The sequence below is a fragment of the Giraffa tippelskirchi genome, chromosome 4, assembly GCF_054371585.1.
Source record: "Giraffa tippelskirchi isolate mGirTip1 chromosome 4, T2T-mGirTip1v1.2.pri, whole genome shotgun sequence".
NCBI lineage: Eukaryota > Metazoa > Chordata > Mammalia > Artiodactyla > Giraffidae > Giraffa > Giraffa tippelskirchi.
In genome coordinates, this window is record NC_137278.1 from 122,953,630 (window position 1) to 122,972,605 (window position 18,976).

The window sequence follows — 18,976 nt, forward strand, 5'->3', positions numbered from 1 at the left end:
GCTTATTGAATATTTTTAGACATCATTAATTTACTAGGCAGGCCCTGCCTGAGGATAGAGCAGGCACAAGATAGAAATTGTCCAAATTCTCATGGAAAAAAGAATTCAACCTACAGTTTTCAATTAAAAGGAAAATTACAACATGGTATATAATAACTGTCTTGGGAAGATATTTTTTCAATTTTTTATAAAAGCACATGAAGGTAAATTATCAAGGTAACCATATTTCTATCTTCATATTTCCTTGGAAATTACAGAAAATGTATCTGAAATCACCAACTTCTAATTTCTTTCCAAAGAGTTTTTCACATTATCACTGATCTGATGATAGCGGAAAAAAGTCTATAGTTTCCGATTCAGTGGTCAGCTATGGTTATAAATTCAAATATCAAAATGCAGGTGATTCTGCACATGAATAAATATATTCTAAGAACTAACTAAGGAAATAGTTCACAGAGGAATAACAGAAATGAAGTGTTTTCAGTGACAAACAGCAAATCACAGAACAGCTACCTTGTAGGAGGATATTTAACTGTGCTATACACTCATGATCATTGCCATTTTCAGAAATGTCAGTTTGCTAATTTCATGCAATTAAGGAGTGTCAGACTTCTGCCAAATCTTTGATAATTAGTGTTCTTTAAAGAAGAGACACGTTTCCTTTCATATGAAAAAAGTTACTGCCTACATTTTATTATTACTTCATGGGCTTCTTTGTCCAAGTCTTAACTCCCACTTTTGCTTACTTTTATACGTTGTTGAACACGAATTCTAGTGTTCAACACTTAACTGTTGTTCAGTGCCAAAGTGCAGGTTCACTTCAGATGTGGACAAAAAATGATATATCTGGATGGCTGATCATTTTGGTTATGTTGTCATTCTAGAATTTTATAATAACAAGAACTACTTGGGGGTGAATTACATACATCTTTCCCCTGATGATTTACCATAAAAAAATCAGATTTGTGGCTTTTGCAGCTTAGTTCTTAGAGAGTCATCTTAATGATTAAAATCATAACCCTACAATCTCTGAATTACTAGAAAATTCATATTCACTTGAGGGACTTAGCAAATTTGTATTCTATTATTAAAAACTTTATATTTACATAGCTTTACAATTTGTAAAAAATGAAAATATGTTACCTCATTAATCTCACAGCAATCAAATGAAATAGGTAAGGCAGTATGATAATTTCATTTTTTCAGATGATTTTTAGAAAAAGTTCGGTGACATGAACAAGCTCATTTAACTGCAGTGACAAAATGCAAATGAAAAGACTATTCTCTTGGTTTCCAACAGGATATTATTTTTTTCCTGTCATCCCTATTTGTATCCCTAACAAGAACTGTTCTGACATCAGACTCAATAACATACTGAAAAGGGCTAGACAAGGCATCAGCGTGCTAACTAAGCTCACTCAGAAATTACAGGAAGAATACGAAGGGGAAATAATTCTAGCTATGTATTCTTAGAATGTCACAAAGGGAAGGACCATTAAATATCAGCTCGTCTTTGATTCCTAAATGCTGATCAGGTAGACGCTGTGTTGACGTTCTTATTAGTCTGTGTCAAAATCAGAAACCTATAGGGAAATTTGGTTAGTTTTAATATAAATTATCTGATATACATATATATGTGCACACACACCTTTGTGAGGCTAGATCCTGCCTCCATTTAAAATATACCTTCTCCTTAAAAAATGTATTTGTTTGGCTGCTCCAGGTCTTAGTTGTGAAACTCAGGATCCTACATATTGTTATTCAATACACACTTGTCCAACCCCACAGAAAGATGGAGTCAAATTCTTCTCCCTTCAAATTTGGCATGGCCTCATGATGTCTCTCAGAACTAAGGGGCTGTGGTGAAGGTGACATGGCATGACTTTTGGAACTAAGGTCAGAAAAGGCTGCTTCTACCCAATTCTCTTGGGATCCTTGCTCTGGGGACAGTGTGGGGTCATGTAAGTGAAGTCTGTCTATGTTGAGACCATTGTGCTGGTGAGGCCCCCTGAGACACTCCAGATGACAGAGGAGCTGAGCTCCCAGGCAACAGCAGCACCAACTGTCAGTCACTAGAGTGAGCTGTCTTGAGCTGATCCAGACTGGGTCAGCCTCACCATGGTTATGGCCTCAGCCAACATGCATGCGTGCTAAGTCACATCTGACTCTGAGACCCTATGGACTGTAGCCCACCAGGCTCCTCTGTCCATGGGGTTCTCCAGGCAAGAATACTGAAGTGGGTTGCTCTGCGCTCCTCCAGGGGATCTTCCCGACCCAGGGATGGAACCACACCTCTTATATCTCCTGCACTGGCAGGTGGGTTCTTTACCACTAGCGCCATCTGGGAAACCATGGCCACCTGACTGCAAATGCCTAAGAGACCCCAAGGGAGAGCAGCCCTTCTAAGACCTGCTCTAATTTTCTGTAGCTTAAATTATGAGCAAATAAAATTATTTTTAAGTCACTAAGTTTTGAGGTAATATTTATTCAGAATAGTAACAGGAACAAAGTGGTTTCCTAAGTTTAATTCTTTTTCAATGAGCATTCTTTAATAGAATTCTAAATCTTCTGTTAAAACGCAATTGTTTTCAAGACTAGACTGAATTATTTAGTTGCTCTTACAAATTCAGTAAAGGAAACTTTATCTTCTTTAAAATTGGGTTATTAATTAAATAAAACTCTATTTAAGACATTACCAGGAAATCATTTCTGAAATAAAGGCAAATAAGAAGTGTATTTTTTTTCTAGTTGTCTCAGTGATGAATGGTATTGATGTGCTAGTAAATTTCAGCAATCTGGTAAATATCATGTTGGACAAAGGCCAGGATGTCCTAAAATATCATGCCTTTTTTGTTGTTTTCTGCCCTGTGGCAGGGATCCAAACTGCAAGATTTATTCTCTTTGACTTCCAACACTTTTTTAATATTTCTGTCTCCAATGTAATAATCAAGACAATGGTGATACACTTAGTTTTGACACATGACCAATATAATATAATGGAGTCCCAGGTCCATCGAAAAACATTTCTGCTAAAGGCCTGCACATTTCCCTCTTCTCTTAAAAATGGCAATTTAATGCTGATGGCAGTTGGATTCAGAAATACTAAAACTTCCCTTTAATTTAATTCTCTTTCCAAATAAATTAAGGAAAGTTTGAGCTTCCTAATTCTTTGTGTGTGGGTGTAGGCTCAGTTGTGTCCAACTGTTTGGGACCCCGTGGACTGTATCCTGCCAGGCTCGTCTGTCCATGAGATTTTTCAAGGCAAGAATACTGGAACAGGTTGCCATTTCCTTCTCCAGGGGATATTCCTGACCCAGGGATCAAACTTGCATCTCCTGCATTGGCAGGCAGACTCTTTACCCCTGAGCCACCTGGGAAGCCCACTCCTGGTTCTATGTGTGTGTGTCAATCGTTCAGTCATGTTCTACTCTTTGCAACTCCTTGGACTGTAGCTTGCCAGGCTCCTCTGTCCAGGGAATTCTCGAAGCAAGAATACTGGAGTGGGTTGCCATTCCCTTCCCCAGGGGATCTTCCTGACTCAGGGATTGAACCCAGGTCTTCCACATTGTGGGCAGATTGTTTACCCCTGAGCCACCTGGGAAGCCCACTCCTGGTTCTATAGTCATCCTCAAAAAGAATAAGAAAGGACATACTACAGTTTCATGATTCTAATTTCTAGTCAGTCATGTTCTATCCTGTTTCCGGCTTGATAGAGTCAAGAAAATAGAATTAAGCACTCATTCAAGCACTGTCATGTATATCTTAATGTATCAAGCATTTACTGATGTTTGAGAACCTACCAAGTATAAGGCAGTGGAGGGCCAAAAGATAAATTATCACCATGCTTTTCTTCTGGTAGGAAAAGTAGATATTTATTTTTATATAACAATCTAATTACGTTTTGTTTGTTTTTATTTTTTTTTATTTTTTGGCCATGCTGTGTAGCATGTGAGATCTTAGTTCCCAGACCAGGGATTGAACTCTTGCCCCCTGCTTTGGAGGCACAGTCTTAACCACTGGACCACCAGGGAAGTCCCAGAAAGATATTAAATAGGTATTTAAATAGATAATTAAAGATAATGAATAATTATCATCTATTTAAATGTAATTAATTGATTACTATAGTCATCAAGGCAAATATAGATTACAGTGAAAACATAGAAGTAGACAAGCTGCAGAAATTGCCTGAAAACCATCTTCAGACTAAGTCAAGGGTTAATTGAATCTTGAATGTTACAGTAGATCTGCTACAGGGCTTCTTCCTTTTATTAAGACTGGATTGCAAACTGAGTTAATTCTCCTTTGTGCCTATTTTCAAAGAAATATATAATTTTCTCGCTACTCTTTTGAAGGAGAAAATTAAGATTAGAGAGTCTTCTGCATTTCCTCTTTCATCCAGGAAATTGATATTCTGGCTAACCTATTCCCATCCTGTCCTCTGGAGCCAGGAATGATCTTCCAGAGGAGAATGTATCACAGCTGCAGTCTAACCAAATGCCTTGATCCCACACAGCTGCCTCCTTCTCCCCTCTGGGACTAAGAAGGAAACCAGGGATATGTTAGTTGTCAGTCAGATCAAGGAGACAGATGCTTCCTTTGGCCTTCTCTGACTCCTCTCTTCCTCCTCCTTCTCTTTAACCCCTTGAGTCAGAGGCTTTGGTTATCTGGATCATACCTGAGCATTCCTCTTGCTGCATCTGACATCTGTCACACTCTACTCCTACCCCAAACCACTTTAGGCAACCAGTGGGGATGCTCCGTGCACAGCCTCCTGCTTGTACCACATCTTAGAGATATCCTTTCGATGCATCTGAAACTCTGAATGAGGGTCATCCCACATCGCTGCTGATGTGAAGCTAGATATAAACTATGAAAGCAACTAAGCTTCCAGCATTCTCTCTGACCCTTGACAAAGAGGACTAATTTATTCTTCCAAGATGATTTCATGGAAGAAGTCTAATGGTTCATTTACCTCATTCATAAGATTTGCTTCTAAAAAACTAGTTTCCCCTTAGATGCTGAGGCATTTAAGTCCCAAGTGGTGACCACTGACAAAATTTTCCTAATTGAAGCAAAATGATTTAAAAAAGAAAACTATGCAATTTAAAGGGCCGTACATTTTCCTGAGATTTTAGACAAGTAAAATATTATTTGCATTATGAGGTACATTTTAAGAACCATTAGTTATTCATAATGCTTTTGCCTAGAAAAGTAAAATGTTCCACCTTCTGGCATCTTCTTTAGAGGGCTAACTATATAGGTTGTGAATCATTTATGATTATAAAATAGCCAAACACTTTATTGTTCTCTACTCAACCAAACCAACTTAGTTCAAAGGAATAGTCTTTGGAGAATACTATTTTGATAATTATATTAATTTGATAATTGTACAATTTTCTAATTTTTGTGTATTTATATTTGGATGTGATATGGCTTTCTTTGTGGGTAGGGGAGAAAAGGTGTTATTTTATATCCAGCTTGGCAAGCCATATACTTAGTGTTTCTTAGTTTCATATAAAAATAAAGACCATTATGAGAAATAGCCTCATATTATTAGCTTACTTAAGAAGTAAACTGGACATAACAGTTACTATGAAAAATATTTTGTATAAATATTTTCTATTCTTACCTAATGAAGTAAGAGATATTTCCGTTTATCCAGTGAGAAGACAGGCTTTGAAAGTTTCAAAGTTATAAGTCTCAGTCTCCATGTTAGTCACTCAATTGTGTCCAACTCTTTGCGATCCCCATGGACTGTAGCTCACCAGGCTTCTCTGTCCATGAGATTCTCCAGGCAAGAATATTGGAGTGGGTTGCCATTTCCTTCTCCAGGGGATCTTCCCGACCAGGGATCGAACCCAGGTCTCCTATATTGCAGGCAGATTCGTTACTGTCTGAGCCACCATAAATGGTAAAGCAGAACTTGAGTTCAGAGATGTTGAACTGCATGACCCAAGATCTTTCCATGATCAAGTGTTTTTAAGGGTATTTCAAATCTTTTGAAAGTGGTTTATAATAAAGATTTTAATAAACATTGCTTTAATTTGGGAGAATAGTCAAAAAGCAATACTTATGCTTATTTCACCAGTTAGGGCTGATCTGTCTTTAATAAATGAGATGAAAGTACCAAATAATGCTTCTTGGTGACACTTGATCCAAAGATGAATGGCTGGGCCAAAGAGTACATAAGTAAGGGAACTGTCTTCCCTTAAGGTACTAGGTACGTAAAATAAAGCGTCTTTTCAAAAGATCTGACAAGAATGAGTTACATTGTGGGTTTGTTATTTTAAGGAAATCCATAGGTTTCTGAATTTGCTAATCCTACATTTATTTTTATACTTGTATTTTTATAAATGCTATAATTATGAGTGAATTTTTATGCCTTAAGAGGATAGATAATGCAAAGAATATATGTGTCTCATAAACTTATGGTTCAAATTACAAGTTAAATACAAGTTCAACCAAATAATTTGGTCAATATCAATGGAGAATTCATAACTTTCTTAGGCTAAAATATATGTTTACTTTTTCAATTCCCCATGCTCTAGAAAAACATGATAATACTATTCAGATAAGTTGGAACTGGGAACTAAAATAGTCAATGGGTTTTCTTGAACACCTCAAGTTCCCCATGGGCTGATTATTCATTTTTAATTTCACAGTTTTTACATCTCAGCTTTGAAAGAACTGTTTAAAGATATGCTGTTTAACTTGTTAGAAATACTTCTTACTGCAAAAGAATCAGACATTTTTAATAAGAAATGTTTGCTTACATTAAACACTGTTTGGATAATGAGATGACAAAGTACTATTGTCCTTCAACACTGAAGCTCCTCCCTGTTCATTAAAAGCTCTGGTAAAAATAATCCTTAAGAAAACATTAATTGTTTATACGATAAGCATTCACATTTCTTATCCCAAAGTGCACTGCATTTTTTCTTTGCTTACCAACTGAAGAACAACAAATGATAATAATTCAAGCTTCATGTTCAGCTCACTAGAGAACTTAAAAAATAAACTGCATTGCCTTTATTTTAGGCTTCCCAGGTGGTGCTAGTGGTAAAGAACCCACCTGACAATGCAAGATCCCTGGGTCAGGAAGATCCCCTGGAGGAGGGCATGGCAACCCATTCCAGTATTCTTGCCTGGAGAATCCCATGGACAGAGCAGCCTGGCAGACTACAATCCACAGGGTTTCAAAGACTTGAACACTACTGAAGTGACTTAGCATGCATGCTTTTAATATGAATGAGATTGTCCACTTATTATTTGCTTTTTCCTATGCTTCTTTCTTCTTTTACTCCACGTAATCATCACATAGGAAAAATCTATTGAACCTCTACTATGGGCCAGGTACTTCACACAGATAATAGGATCTTTAGGACTGTGATTTCTTTGCAGATGAAAATGTTAAGACTCTGAACAGCTTACCACGATCATAAAAGGAGCAGAGGCTGTGTTGTAGTTGAAAATGTGAGTACAGTGCTTTCTTTAAAGGCAAGTGGATTGCTTTTTCTTCTAAAAAAATGTATGTTCTGTTTTAGAAATACCTGACCAATTTTTTGAACATATATTTAACTATTCATCTGTGAAATTAAAAAAAAACTAAAAGTAACCTGTATGAGACCATTCATTGCTCACTGGAACTCAGGGCTCCTCTTCAAACGTGGTTCCCCAAAATGAATCATTATTTCAATCTTAGCTACTTCTTCTGTAAATAAGATCAGTAAGCCCAAAGGAATAATGTATTCTATGGGATCTTAGAGAAAAAGATAGCTTGGAAAACTTTCTTATTTGAAAACAACACAAAATAAACAAAACAATCTCAAGGACAACCAAGAAACTGTATCACGAAATATCCATGTCAATGACTTGATGTTTCCTAAGGTTACATTTTTCTGTTTAGTTTTGAACAATAGGCTTGGGAAATTTTCATGATAGACAATTAATAAACTGTCCCAATGCTTTCATCAGAGTCAAGCTTTATGAGTTATTTATCAAGAAAGCAAAGTAAAACTATATTTATGGAAAAAATAAAACTTCAGTGAAGTGACTGGACCCATCGTCCTTAAACATATTAACTCTATTGTTGATAATATATGTAGTGAGGGGTAATTATGGATCCTTTTAAACTTGTTTTTAGGCAAACTGAGATTCAATTTTCGTCACACTTCTTAGGAACCCAGCCATTTTTGCAACATTTGAAAAATTTTACAACTAGTATATCCATCACATGTTTATTCTCTTCTTTAGATATCTTGTCTAAACCAGTTATGAGGATAATCTCTAGATGGTATAAAAGTTTCTGTAGAATTTGGCAGTAATCTAATTCCCTTTGTTTCAAATATACAATTCAAAAAAGGAAAATCATCACCAGTAGAATAACAGACCCACAAGAACTGGGACCACTTCCTCATTGCTTTTTCCCCAGGGCCCAGAACAGATCTGACCCATCATAAGATCTCAGAATCTCTGCTGAATGAATGAGTAATTAATTAATCTAATGGTATTATCCTGTAGCCTTTTAAAAATCTCCCTTTACATTTTTTATTTGGGTTTAAGTGGCTATACAGTACATTTTAGCACTGAAGAATCTAGTTCAAAGTGTTTACATTTCAGCAGCTGTTACTATTTAACAGCTTCATGTTTTCCTGGGTTCCTGTATGTGTTTATTCCAGCTCTAGGAGTTGGCAAATTTTCCTGCAAAATACCCCTAGAAAGCATATTCTGAATAGCTATAGGATTTCTAAAATAAGTACTCTACAAAGCTACAGGGTTTATTCTATAAGGAAATGCTCCATGGCAGAATCATTCTGTGAGGTTTTTTCCTTCTTTTTTTCTTTCCAGTAAGAAAACGAACCAAAAGAAAAGAGGAATGTGAATCAGCTGCCATGTAAGCTAAATTCATTCCCCTTTGGCTCATCTGCTGGGGCTCCAAACTTTCTGGAGATTTATCTTCTGAGTATATGGCTCTTGGAATTCCCAGGCCAAATTTTTCTTGAAAGACAATAAATCAAAATGCATTTGCAGTGTTAGGCTAAAGATATAGGCTTCGTGATCATATTGAATATTTATACCATGACTTAGTTATAAAGATTTTCTTTGAAACTTTCTAAAGAACATAAACAGCTAGATTACAAAATTCCAAAGGCAGAGGCAAAACTAAGACCCAGGGATTATGAGAGTATTTTGGTATTTGAAAGATAAATTTTTGTTCTAAAAGTTTGCTGGTTTTGCTTTTGATAACACTGCATACTTTACAGTTTTGTTCAAACCCTGCTATCTGGGCTAAGCCAAGAGTAGAGACATCACCCAAGTTTTCTTAATATCTAAGATATCATGGGAGCAAATCACAGACTGAAAATAATCTATCACCTTGGAATCATAGAGCATAAGATACTATTTGTTCAAAATTTTATTTTACATAAGGGGAGCCATGAAGCTCAGAAAGAAAAATTTTTTAGTGATTTGTCCAAGATTGCAGAGTGATGCTTCTCTGACTTAAAAAAAGAATCAAGTCCCCTAACTTCAAAGTTACTTCTTTCACTCCTACTCTGCTTCCCTTACTCCTCATTAGGTGGCACTGTCTCTCACATTTGGAATTGCAGAAATTAAAACTGAAAATGCTGCATGCCCAGGGAAGCCATTCCCATGAATAAAGCAGACAAGGTAGATAGAGAGCCTGCATCCCACTCACCCAGATCAGAACACTGGACAACTCGCAGATGGCACTGACAACGGAAGGGGCAGACTGGGCCCATAGGCTCTAACGGAACTTCATGAAAGCGGTCTTCCGGGCCTATCCCAGAAGCCTCATCTTCCAGCATAAAGTCAAATAAGCCTTTCTGTTGAAAGGGTCCAGCCCAGGAAACTTGTGCAACCAAGAGGAAGATGATAGTTGCCTTCATGGTTTCTCTCATATATTTTCACAACCAAGGAACCTGGGAAATAAGCAGAAGGTTTAGAAGAGTAGCCTTGCCCAGTGTATGTGGAGCGCACATAGAAAAAAGCATAAAAAAGCAATATTTGATGTACTGTTAGGTGCAGAACATTAGAAATATATTTGGAAGGTAATAAGTTTCAGTAGAGATGAACTTGCACTGTTTACTTATGAAGAAAAATTTAAATAGTATTTGAATCGCTTCCTTGAATTTGGGGTCTGAATTAAGACCACAGATTATATAGTCAACCTGCAAAACTGTTGCAATGATAAATCACATTGGAATTTTCAATGCTCATTGAACACAAACCATGCCACAGTTAAACAAGTTTTGTCTGTACACATGAGAGTTCTCCAATTCCAGCTCAGAAATATCTCTGGAAGCCAATCTGATTTCTCCATCCCACTGTATTTATCCCAGTCCAGACCCTTCTCATTACTCCCTGAACAAGAGCTTTCAAATAGTCTTAGCCTTGAATATTTCTTCCACTCCAGGCCATCTCCACTCTGCTGCCCAAGTCATCTTCTAAAACTTCAATTTCATTGTATTAATTTTCTACTGTAAATCCTTTGCTGACTTCTCAAAGCTTGCCAATAAGGTCTCCATCCCCCTTGTTGCTTAAAAGAACATGCACGATTTGACACCAACTGATAATTAGCCATATTTCTCTCCATTTTCTCTCTACTCTCAGTCCCCACCTCAACCCTGACACTCAAAGCTAATCACCGTTTAAAATACCTACCTTGTGAGAGTGTTGTAAAGGCTAAATGAGATAATGGGCTTCCCTTGTGTATTCTCTGGCGCATCCAGGCAGGATGCTGCTTTCTCCTTCTTCTGTGCTCCCAAGGCACGTTGCTTACCTCTTTTAAAGAACTTATCACATTATATTGTAATTTGTTTTGCGTGCCTGGTCTGCTCCCCCACTCGAAGATGTACTCCTTCAGGGCGTGTCTTATTATCCTTTGTTCTGTACCCGGGGCCTTGCACAATATTTTGCCCATAAATGACTCAATTGATTGTCAATTTATAATACAAGTTATTCAATTTGTTCTAAGCGACCAAGTTTGATTTTTAAAAATATGGTTATCTTTGTTTCCATATCAAATTTCTGGCATAAGAAAGATATCAAATTGAAAACCTGAACTTGGTATAAGCATGATTCAGTTTTTAAAATAAATCTTTTGGATAGTTTCTCAAATGAATCCTTTTTAAGGACTGTGTAAACCAGTAAACACATATGGAAAATCCTATCTGATTTTTATATGACGTATGTTATCTAATTTTACCAATAGGATTATTTTGTAAACAAATTGACAAACTAAAATATGATTTCAATACATCTATGCCATTTTTATCCATTCACTCAACAAGTCCTTCTAGATATATATACATCTCTGTTATTGAGTTGGTTGTTTAGATGGCTGAAGTGAACTAAATGAATCTGAATAACAAAATCTTAATAAATCTGAATAATGAAAAGTAGTTGATCATGGAGAGGGCAGTCTATTTTGAGTTGTCATATTTTCAAACTCCATTAGAACTGCTCAAAATATTCCCAAAACACATTGTAGATATTATCTTTAGTCTTAATCATCTTTAATTATGTTATTTACAGTCACTATCAAAATGATAGCAATGCAGAAAAGATAAAGTCTTCATATGTGCTAACCTTAATATATATTCTGGAAATGTTTGCCTAGATCCACTAAAGGGGAAACAAATATTTTAAAATTTCTTACACTTTTATTCTTAGTTTATATTTATTACTGAAGCACTTCAAAGGCAGCATATATGCAATACAGGCTAGTGACTTTAAAATAATACCACAAAGATTATTATTCACACTGCCCCTTTAAATTCAGTATCAGATTCACTCTGGAAACCCATTCCCACTCAGTTACTGCATTGCCTTTTAAAGGAGACCCTATTGTTTTGGCAGAGTTCCCTTGGACTGGATCTCAGGGGGTGGTTTTCTGTCTGTTTCACATTAAAATGCAATGTTTACGGTTTACCACAAGTTTGCTAGACTTGCATATTTCATGTCTTACAATTTTTGAGAAAAATGAGGCAAACTAATTGCAGATTTAATAAATAGCAATGAGAAATTAATGCAGATGTCTGTTTCTGATCTTTTCTCCAGAAAAAAAATGCCTGGTTCACTAATCCAAAAGACAGACTATTAAACATTAGCTCAGGGGAATATTATCATTTATATTTGTTTACTCTTGTTAAAATGGTGCAAATTCTGTACACAATATTCTTTTTGGTTGAATCTGAACTCAAACAGACAGCTTTTAGCTTCCATTACTTATCATTTTCTTGTGTGTGTGTGTGTGTGTGTGGGTGTGGGTGTGGGTGTGGGTGTGGGTGGGTGTGTGGGTGTGCATTTTAACCCTGAATGTCCTGGGGAAAAATAACATGGCCAGGTATTTTGCACAAATTCCTCCATGAGATAACTTCTTTTAGATTAGTATCATAATACTTAAAACACAGTATCTTAAAATAATTAATGTAGGCTACTGATACTGATAGTTTCTTTATCATTTCCTTCCTTTCTTAATAAATCAGGAAAACAAACAAACCTATAGCAGTAGCCCATGTAGACATCAAGGAGACTGTTATTGAGATGATATACTATTAAAATTTCATTTCAACCATTTTAAGTATTCTCAAAATGTACGCCTCTTTCCTAAATGCTAATTGCTAAGAATGTCACTACTCCACTAAAGTTCATTGCCATAATTTAATGTGTTCTATCAAAAATAATGATTTTAGGTTTCTTAAATGACATCCCATTAAATTATACCATTCAGATCAACATTTGCATGATGTCATTTATGCCTTTGGTGTGAATTTCAAAGTCAAAATTTAAACCTCAGGAGATAAGTGAAGCCATAAATGCAGAGCAAATTAAACTCTTCCCAGCACTGGGTGAATTAAAACCTCAATAATAATAGAAATAAGTTAAAAGTAAACAGTAAAAGCAGTATCCTTCTATCAATAAGGGGTACTATAGGAGGCATCTGATTCTTTTTCTGGTCAAAATAGCAATTCGAAGAAAAAACCACAGGTATTTATATCACTGGAAGCCCACTTAATCAGTGGTCATCATGTTAGCCTGTTTTGAAATTAGAAAGAAAAATAACCCACACTTTCATTTTATAGTGACTGTATCTTATGATAAAATTTCATTTGCAGCAAAAATTCTGGCAGAGTCTCTTCTTTACATTTTAGAAACTATGTAGCTAACTGTGAGATCATCTTAGTCAGGTCCTTAATAATCAGCATATAGTCAACGTTTGTTTTCACCTCTCTGGTGAGTTTCTATTATTTTCTAAGTTGTAGAAATATACAATAGACTTCTATAACTAATCACCAAAGTTCATTTCTCTGAAGTTTAAAAGTTCTTAAAATATACAAGAATTCAGGAGGAGAATAAATTCTTAAACATACAATCTAACTATGAATAGCATGCCAGTCTAGAATACCTTTCTATAAACATTTCCTAAACATTTAATTAGTAAAAACACAAAATATATCAATAAAGAGAGTCACAGTGTTAGGTTATAGTTTCTCTAAGAAACATCTTTGCAAAGAACAGAGAGAAAGAACTAAAACAATGCATTACAACCATTTTACCAAATACTTAGTTTCTGTTTTCAAGCAATACTTGTTTAAAACACTGCATAAAGATTACTAAAAGTTCAGCACACATTTTTTTTTCTCTTTTTCTCTTACCAAATAATTCCTTTTTTCTCAACTTGGTCAAAGTTTTATTAGTCTGTAGCAGAGTTCAGGACAATTATTGAAAACCATACCTTTTAATCCGGGGATTTGCCACAGGAGCCCTCAAAGCTGAGATGTAATTACACTAAATATTCAGCCCAAGCAAAAGAGTTTGCAGGTGTGGAAAGGAGGAGGGGGAAGGTGCTGCTCTGTGACTGTCACTAGGTTGAAAACCTCCCGCTTCTACTCCATAGCACAGTTAAAAAATAAGGTTTCCCTCAATGAACACAATCCGGCTGACACCCACATTAGATCATATGGTAATGATATGTCTCTTGTATTGTAGCCAGAAACTTTATCGGCCTTTTTTTCTCCCCATTTAAATGCTTTATTCCTTTTGCATCTGCTTAAAATTCTAAACTGCTTCTGTAATATAGTAGTGGAGCAACTTGACTTGGAATTTGTTTCATTGTGTCGATTCATTTCCCTGAAATTGTAACTAAAGGGTTTATTTCCCCACCCCCAACTCTACTCCTTTATCCACTCTTTCTAGTCTTCGTTATGAGTCACATTTATCATCCTTCCGAAATGACAGTTTTTTTGTTTTTTTTTGCTTTCAGGATGTGTAAGTCTGGCAAATAGAATGAAATTATTTTAAGTGTGGGCTATGAAAATAAATGAGTACTCCTTCGGATTCTTACTTGCCTTGGGCTATTTGTGCAAATTCAAAAATTCAAGTACTATGCTATGGAGGTTTTCTATATATCTTGAACATATTTCTAAAGTTCCCTGGAAGAAAGCCATGATTTTGTATGAAAAGCACACCATTTATTACTTTCCTTACTTATAGTTTAAAACCTTTCTTGTTGTCTACCAGTTGTATGTGTTTTTTTAAATAAAGCACATAGATACTAGAAGATGATCACCATTTAATTTAGCCTGTATATGAAAATTTTTATTTTCGTAGGCTACACTTTTATATCATCCAGAACTTTGAAAAGGCAATAAAGTCTATGGCTCTTTACAAATTCAGTAAATAGAAAAAAGAAAGTGCAAATACAAGGAAAGATATTTATTCAGCCAGTGAAAGCCTTTTTGAGTTTCTGTAATTCTCTTGCTGGATGCTGTCAGTTCTCTGTGTGTCTCTATGTTTTGACTTGTATCTTTATGCCCTGGCCCCTAGGCTGTTACCAGGTGGAAACTTGAAATCAACATCTGTGAAACATGAGAGGATAACCCTTCCATTCTCCACCCTCCCTTCTTCCCTTCTCTAGCCATCTAAGTACACAATTCTACAGTAAATATACTTTGCCTTGACGAAACTTGAAGGGATTAAATTTTTAAGTGTGTTACCTAAAGAAGAAGGGGTAGGCCTGTTATCACATGATACTTTGCCTTATTTTCCAAGCCCAGTCTCCACAACGTTAACACCTTACCCCTCTCTTCTCCTTGGCATTTAATAACCCCACGCCTGGTTAGTCTGATGATTTAGAAGGCAAATATTTTCCCTGGACATTGGTGCAAAATCCATGATCCCCTTGGTGGTGTTTTAGTCACTAAGTGGTATCTGACTCTTGCAACCCCATGGACTGTAGCCCACCAGGCTCCTCTGTCCATGGGATTCTCCAGGCAAGAAGACTGGAGTGGGTTGCCATTTTCTTCTCCAAGGGATCTTCCTGACGCAGGAATTGAACCCAGGTCTCCTGCACTGCAGGCAGATTCTTTACCAACTGAGCTGCAAGGGAAGCCCTATGATCCTCTTACCTGGAATCAATTAATTTTTTCCTCTTGAACTCCTCTTACATTTATCTCATTCTTATAACATGCAATCATTTTGTTCATATTAGGGTTCTTTATGTACATCTCTCATCTCAAGGAATAAACCACATCCTCTTCATACTTGTGTCCCTGCAACCAGCACAAAGTAAATTCTCAAGAAACACTTCATGAATGACTATAACATGAAGACAGATCGTTGACTAAGGATGATTATTGTTTTGCCCAGGTCTGGTTCACTCTTTATCAAAACCCAATCTGGGCTTCCCTGGTGGCTCAGTGGTAAAGAATCTGCTTGCCACTGTAGAAGACAAGGATTGCATCCCTGGTGCAGGAAGATCCCACATGCTGGGGAGCACCTAAGTCCACCTTACAACTACTGAGCCTGTGCTCTGGATCCCTGAACCGTAACTACTAAGTCCCCGCGCTGAAATGCTGAAGCCTGTGCACCCTGGAGCCTGTTCTGGGCAACAAGAGATGCTATCACAGCGAGAAGCCTGCATACCAGGACAAACAGTAGCCCCTGGCCACTCGCTACAACTGGAGAATGCCCACGCGCAGCAACGAAGACCCAGCACAGCCCCCAAATAAATAAATAAAAAGAAAAATTAAAGAAAAGAACAAAAAAAACAATCTACTATAGTACTACAGGGTAGATGATGAATAACAGCAGGAATTGTTACCAGAGAGAGGGGTAAAAGGAGAAAGAGAAGGCGAATAGGGTATTACAGAAAAAGAAGAATTAAAACAGGAGGAGAAGACACGGTATCTTGATATGCAGACTATCTTAATTTTTTAAAGCAGAACCGTTTTGGCTAAGTTTCACAACCAGTTTCTTCCCTCTGATAGTAAGCTGTATGAACTCAGCTCACTCAACCTCTCTGAGTTCCCATATCTGTAAAATAGGTTAAAAATATTAGCTAATTCATAATGTTGAAATAAAGATGGAATGAGGCAAAGGTTTAAGGCATGTAATTCAGAGCATGGCTGTTATCCCAGGAAATTAAGCTTCCTGTAAATGCTAGCTTTTATTATTTTCTGATATATGTCATAGCAATCATTTAAGTTGGGCAAGGGAAATCATTTTACTGAAGTCCAATGACCTGCCCAAGCTCACAGAGCTAGTAAGAAGCAAAACAGGGGTGAATACCCAAGTATTCTAGTACTAATCTGCTTTACTGTTACTATACTTCATTTTAAGAAAGCTCAAACTCTTAAGTTATAGAAAATTAATAATAAAAAATTTTGAGTAACATGTCTGTAGACTTGTTTAAAAACTGTGACCAAGTTTTACAATTCTTTTTAAACTTTATCTTTGTGGAGGAACAAATATTTCTATCTTTCAAGTTTTAGTAAGAATCTCACCTCCAAAATCCTAAGGACTTTACTGAATGTTATTTTATTTCAAATTTGTGCCTTTAATCAGATGTTAAATTACATCTGTTGTCATACTGATTTTTAGATAGAAGAAATGAAGTTACAAAAAGTCACATATAGCAAAGTCATAAAGATGCCATAGGGACCACTGTCAAAATCTAGGTCTTTTGCAATCAAACAGGAAATGAGACAATTTTGAGGCAAGAAGCCATGCATGTGCGGAGAAGCTGAAACTTACCCTGGCTTGGAATGTTTGGGGGTAGGGTTCACTGAAACCTTGGCTGCTGTTATAGATATTTGAAATATTCAGATTCAGAGCAGATACCACATCTGCTGTAAAAACTACTTAAACAGTGATTTCTACTGACAACTCACTAGTTAACTGGATGACTATATTCTGCATGTTGTCAAAGTTCATTTCAAGGCTAGTCACTCTTTCCAACCGACATCAAACACAAATGGTCTAAACTGTACCTGCATACTAAGATGTGAAGAACGCCGGAGCTTCGAAAGGTCTCCTTCTGACACACTTTATTTTCGAAGAGATCTGGAAGCAAGTGATTATCTCCACAAACCTGTGACTGGTTTATTCTTAGACTGACTCTTCAAAGTAAGGTCAGCTGCTGGAATGGGTGTCTGGCTCTTTATTAGCCACCCTAGACAGTTTTTCTTCTTTAGCCAAGAAAGAAGGCTAAGGTGGAATTCAGGCCAGCCTAGCATGCAGGATGGACTAGAACAACATTTCTTCTTTCTTCCCCATATTACTCCACTCCCCCACCCTATCACCACTGTGTTTAGTGTCCTTGTGCTTTGCATATGAATAACTTAACCTCTCTGTGTTTTAGGTTTTTAATCTATAAAATATATCGAACCTTAGTACTGCCTACCTTATAGATTTGTTGTGAGGTTTAAAAACAAAAAAAGACTAATACATCAAGCATTTAGAACTGCACCTGTCATATCTCAAATAATATATAAGTGTTCATCATTGCTTCTGCTGTGGCCACGCCTGTGGGCATGGTTGTTACAAGCCTTTCCTTGGACATACCAGTTTGGTGATTGGATCACATCCCTGTCCTAGCCCACAGATGTTATCTGCCTAGAAACTCAAGAAATCCTATAAATGATATGATATAATAAATGATATAGCTGGAAAAACAGGGGCTTTTCAGTTAGATAAGTTTGGGTTTAAACCTCTACTTGTAAAAAAAACTGTCTAGTTTTCTTCTTCTAATCCTAAAATGCATGACATTTTTCTGGGTTCCAAAACTTGACAAAATCCATTCGTAGGACTGTATAAGGATCCAGAGATTCCAGGTAAAGAAAGAATCTCTACTCTGAACAATGAACGCAAAATGAAAATAGAGACAAGGACAAGGCAAGAGATGAATTTAGATAAAGCTACGGAGACAAGTGCCTCTCTTTCATGACAAGGAAGCATTCAGTTGCTTTATTCTCCGACTCCTGAATGTTCAGGAACATCTCTTTTGTCAGTTGCAGTCAAGAGATGTATTATTTTTTTCATAGTATTGATCAATAGGTTGTACTAGGACCCCAAGCCAACATATTAAATATCTGAATATCTACTACTAAGGATACTAAGTCGCTTCAGTCGTGTCCGACTCTGTGTGACCCCATAGACGGCAGCCCACCAGGCTCCACCGTCCCTGGGATTCTCCAGGCAAGAATACTGGAGTGGGTTGCCATTTCCTTCTCCAGTGCATGAAAGGGAAAAGTGCAAGTAAAGTCACTCAGTCGTGTCCGACTCTTAGCGACCCCATGGACTATAGCCTACCAGGCTCCTCCATCCATGGGATTTTCCAGGCAAGAGTACTGGAGTGGGGTGCCATTGCCTTCTCCATCTGAATATCTAGTAACCTACTAAATAATCAATGAATCAGAAAATATTGACTGAGGAACCGCTGTTGGAGAAAATGTTGATCCTAGGACCTGTAGAGGATATTAATAAACAGAAAATATAAAGTGAAAGGCATGACCTCAAAGGACTTTCACTGCAGTAAGAAGGTAGGGTATAAGCTATGTTATATTATATATATCTATATACATATATATATAATATCATTTCAGAGTTATATATACACATATATGGGCTTCCCTTGTAGCTCAGCTGGGAAAGAATTTGCCTGCAATGCAAG

The 18,976-nt window shown here is 36.7% G+C and overlaps 1 protein-coding gene across 2 annotated transcripts in view; it reads right to left on the reverse strand.

Moving 5' to 3' along the window:
- The window catches only part of DCN (decorin), a 37,216-nt gene extending 23,302 nt beyond the window's left edge, over positions 1-13,914 (reverse strand). Inside the window, exons 1-2 of one of the 2 annotated variants that reach the window (XM_081594152.1) lie at positions 13,760-13,914; positions 9,698-9,941 (exon numbers count right to left, since the gene is read on the reverse strand). In XM_081594152.1, coding sequence (XP_081450278.1) covers positions 9,698-9,920 — 223 coding nt within the window. In that variant the 5' untranslated portion in view covers positions 9,921-9,941; positions 13,760-13,914. Of the gene's footprint in view, positions 1-9,697; positions 9,942-10,683; positions 10,847-13,759 lie in introns of those variants that run through there. The other variant, XM_081594151.1, reaches the window with a different exon arrangement.
- Between the last annotated feature and the right edge of the window lie 5,062 nt (positions 13,915-18,976).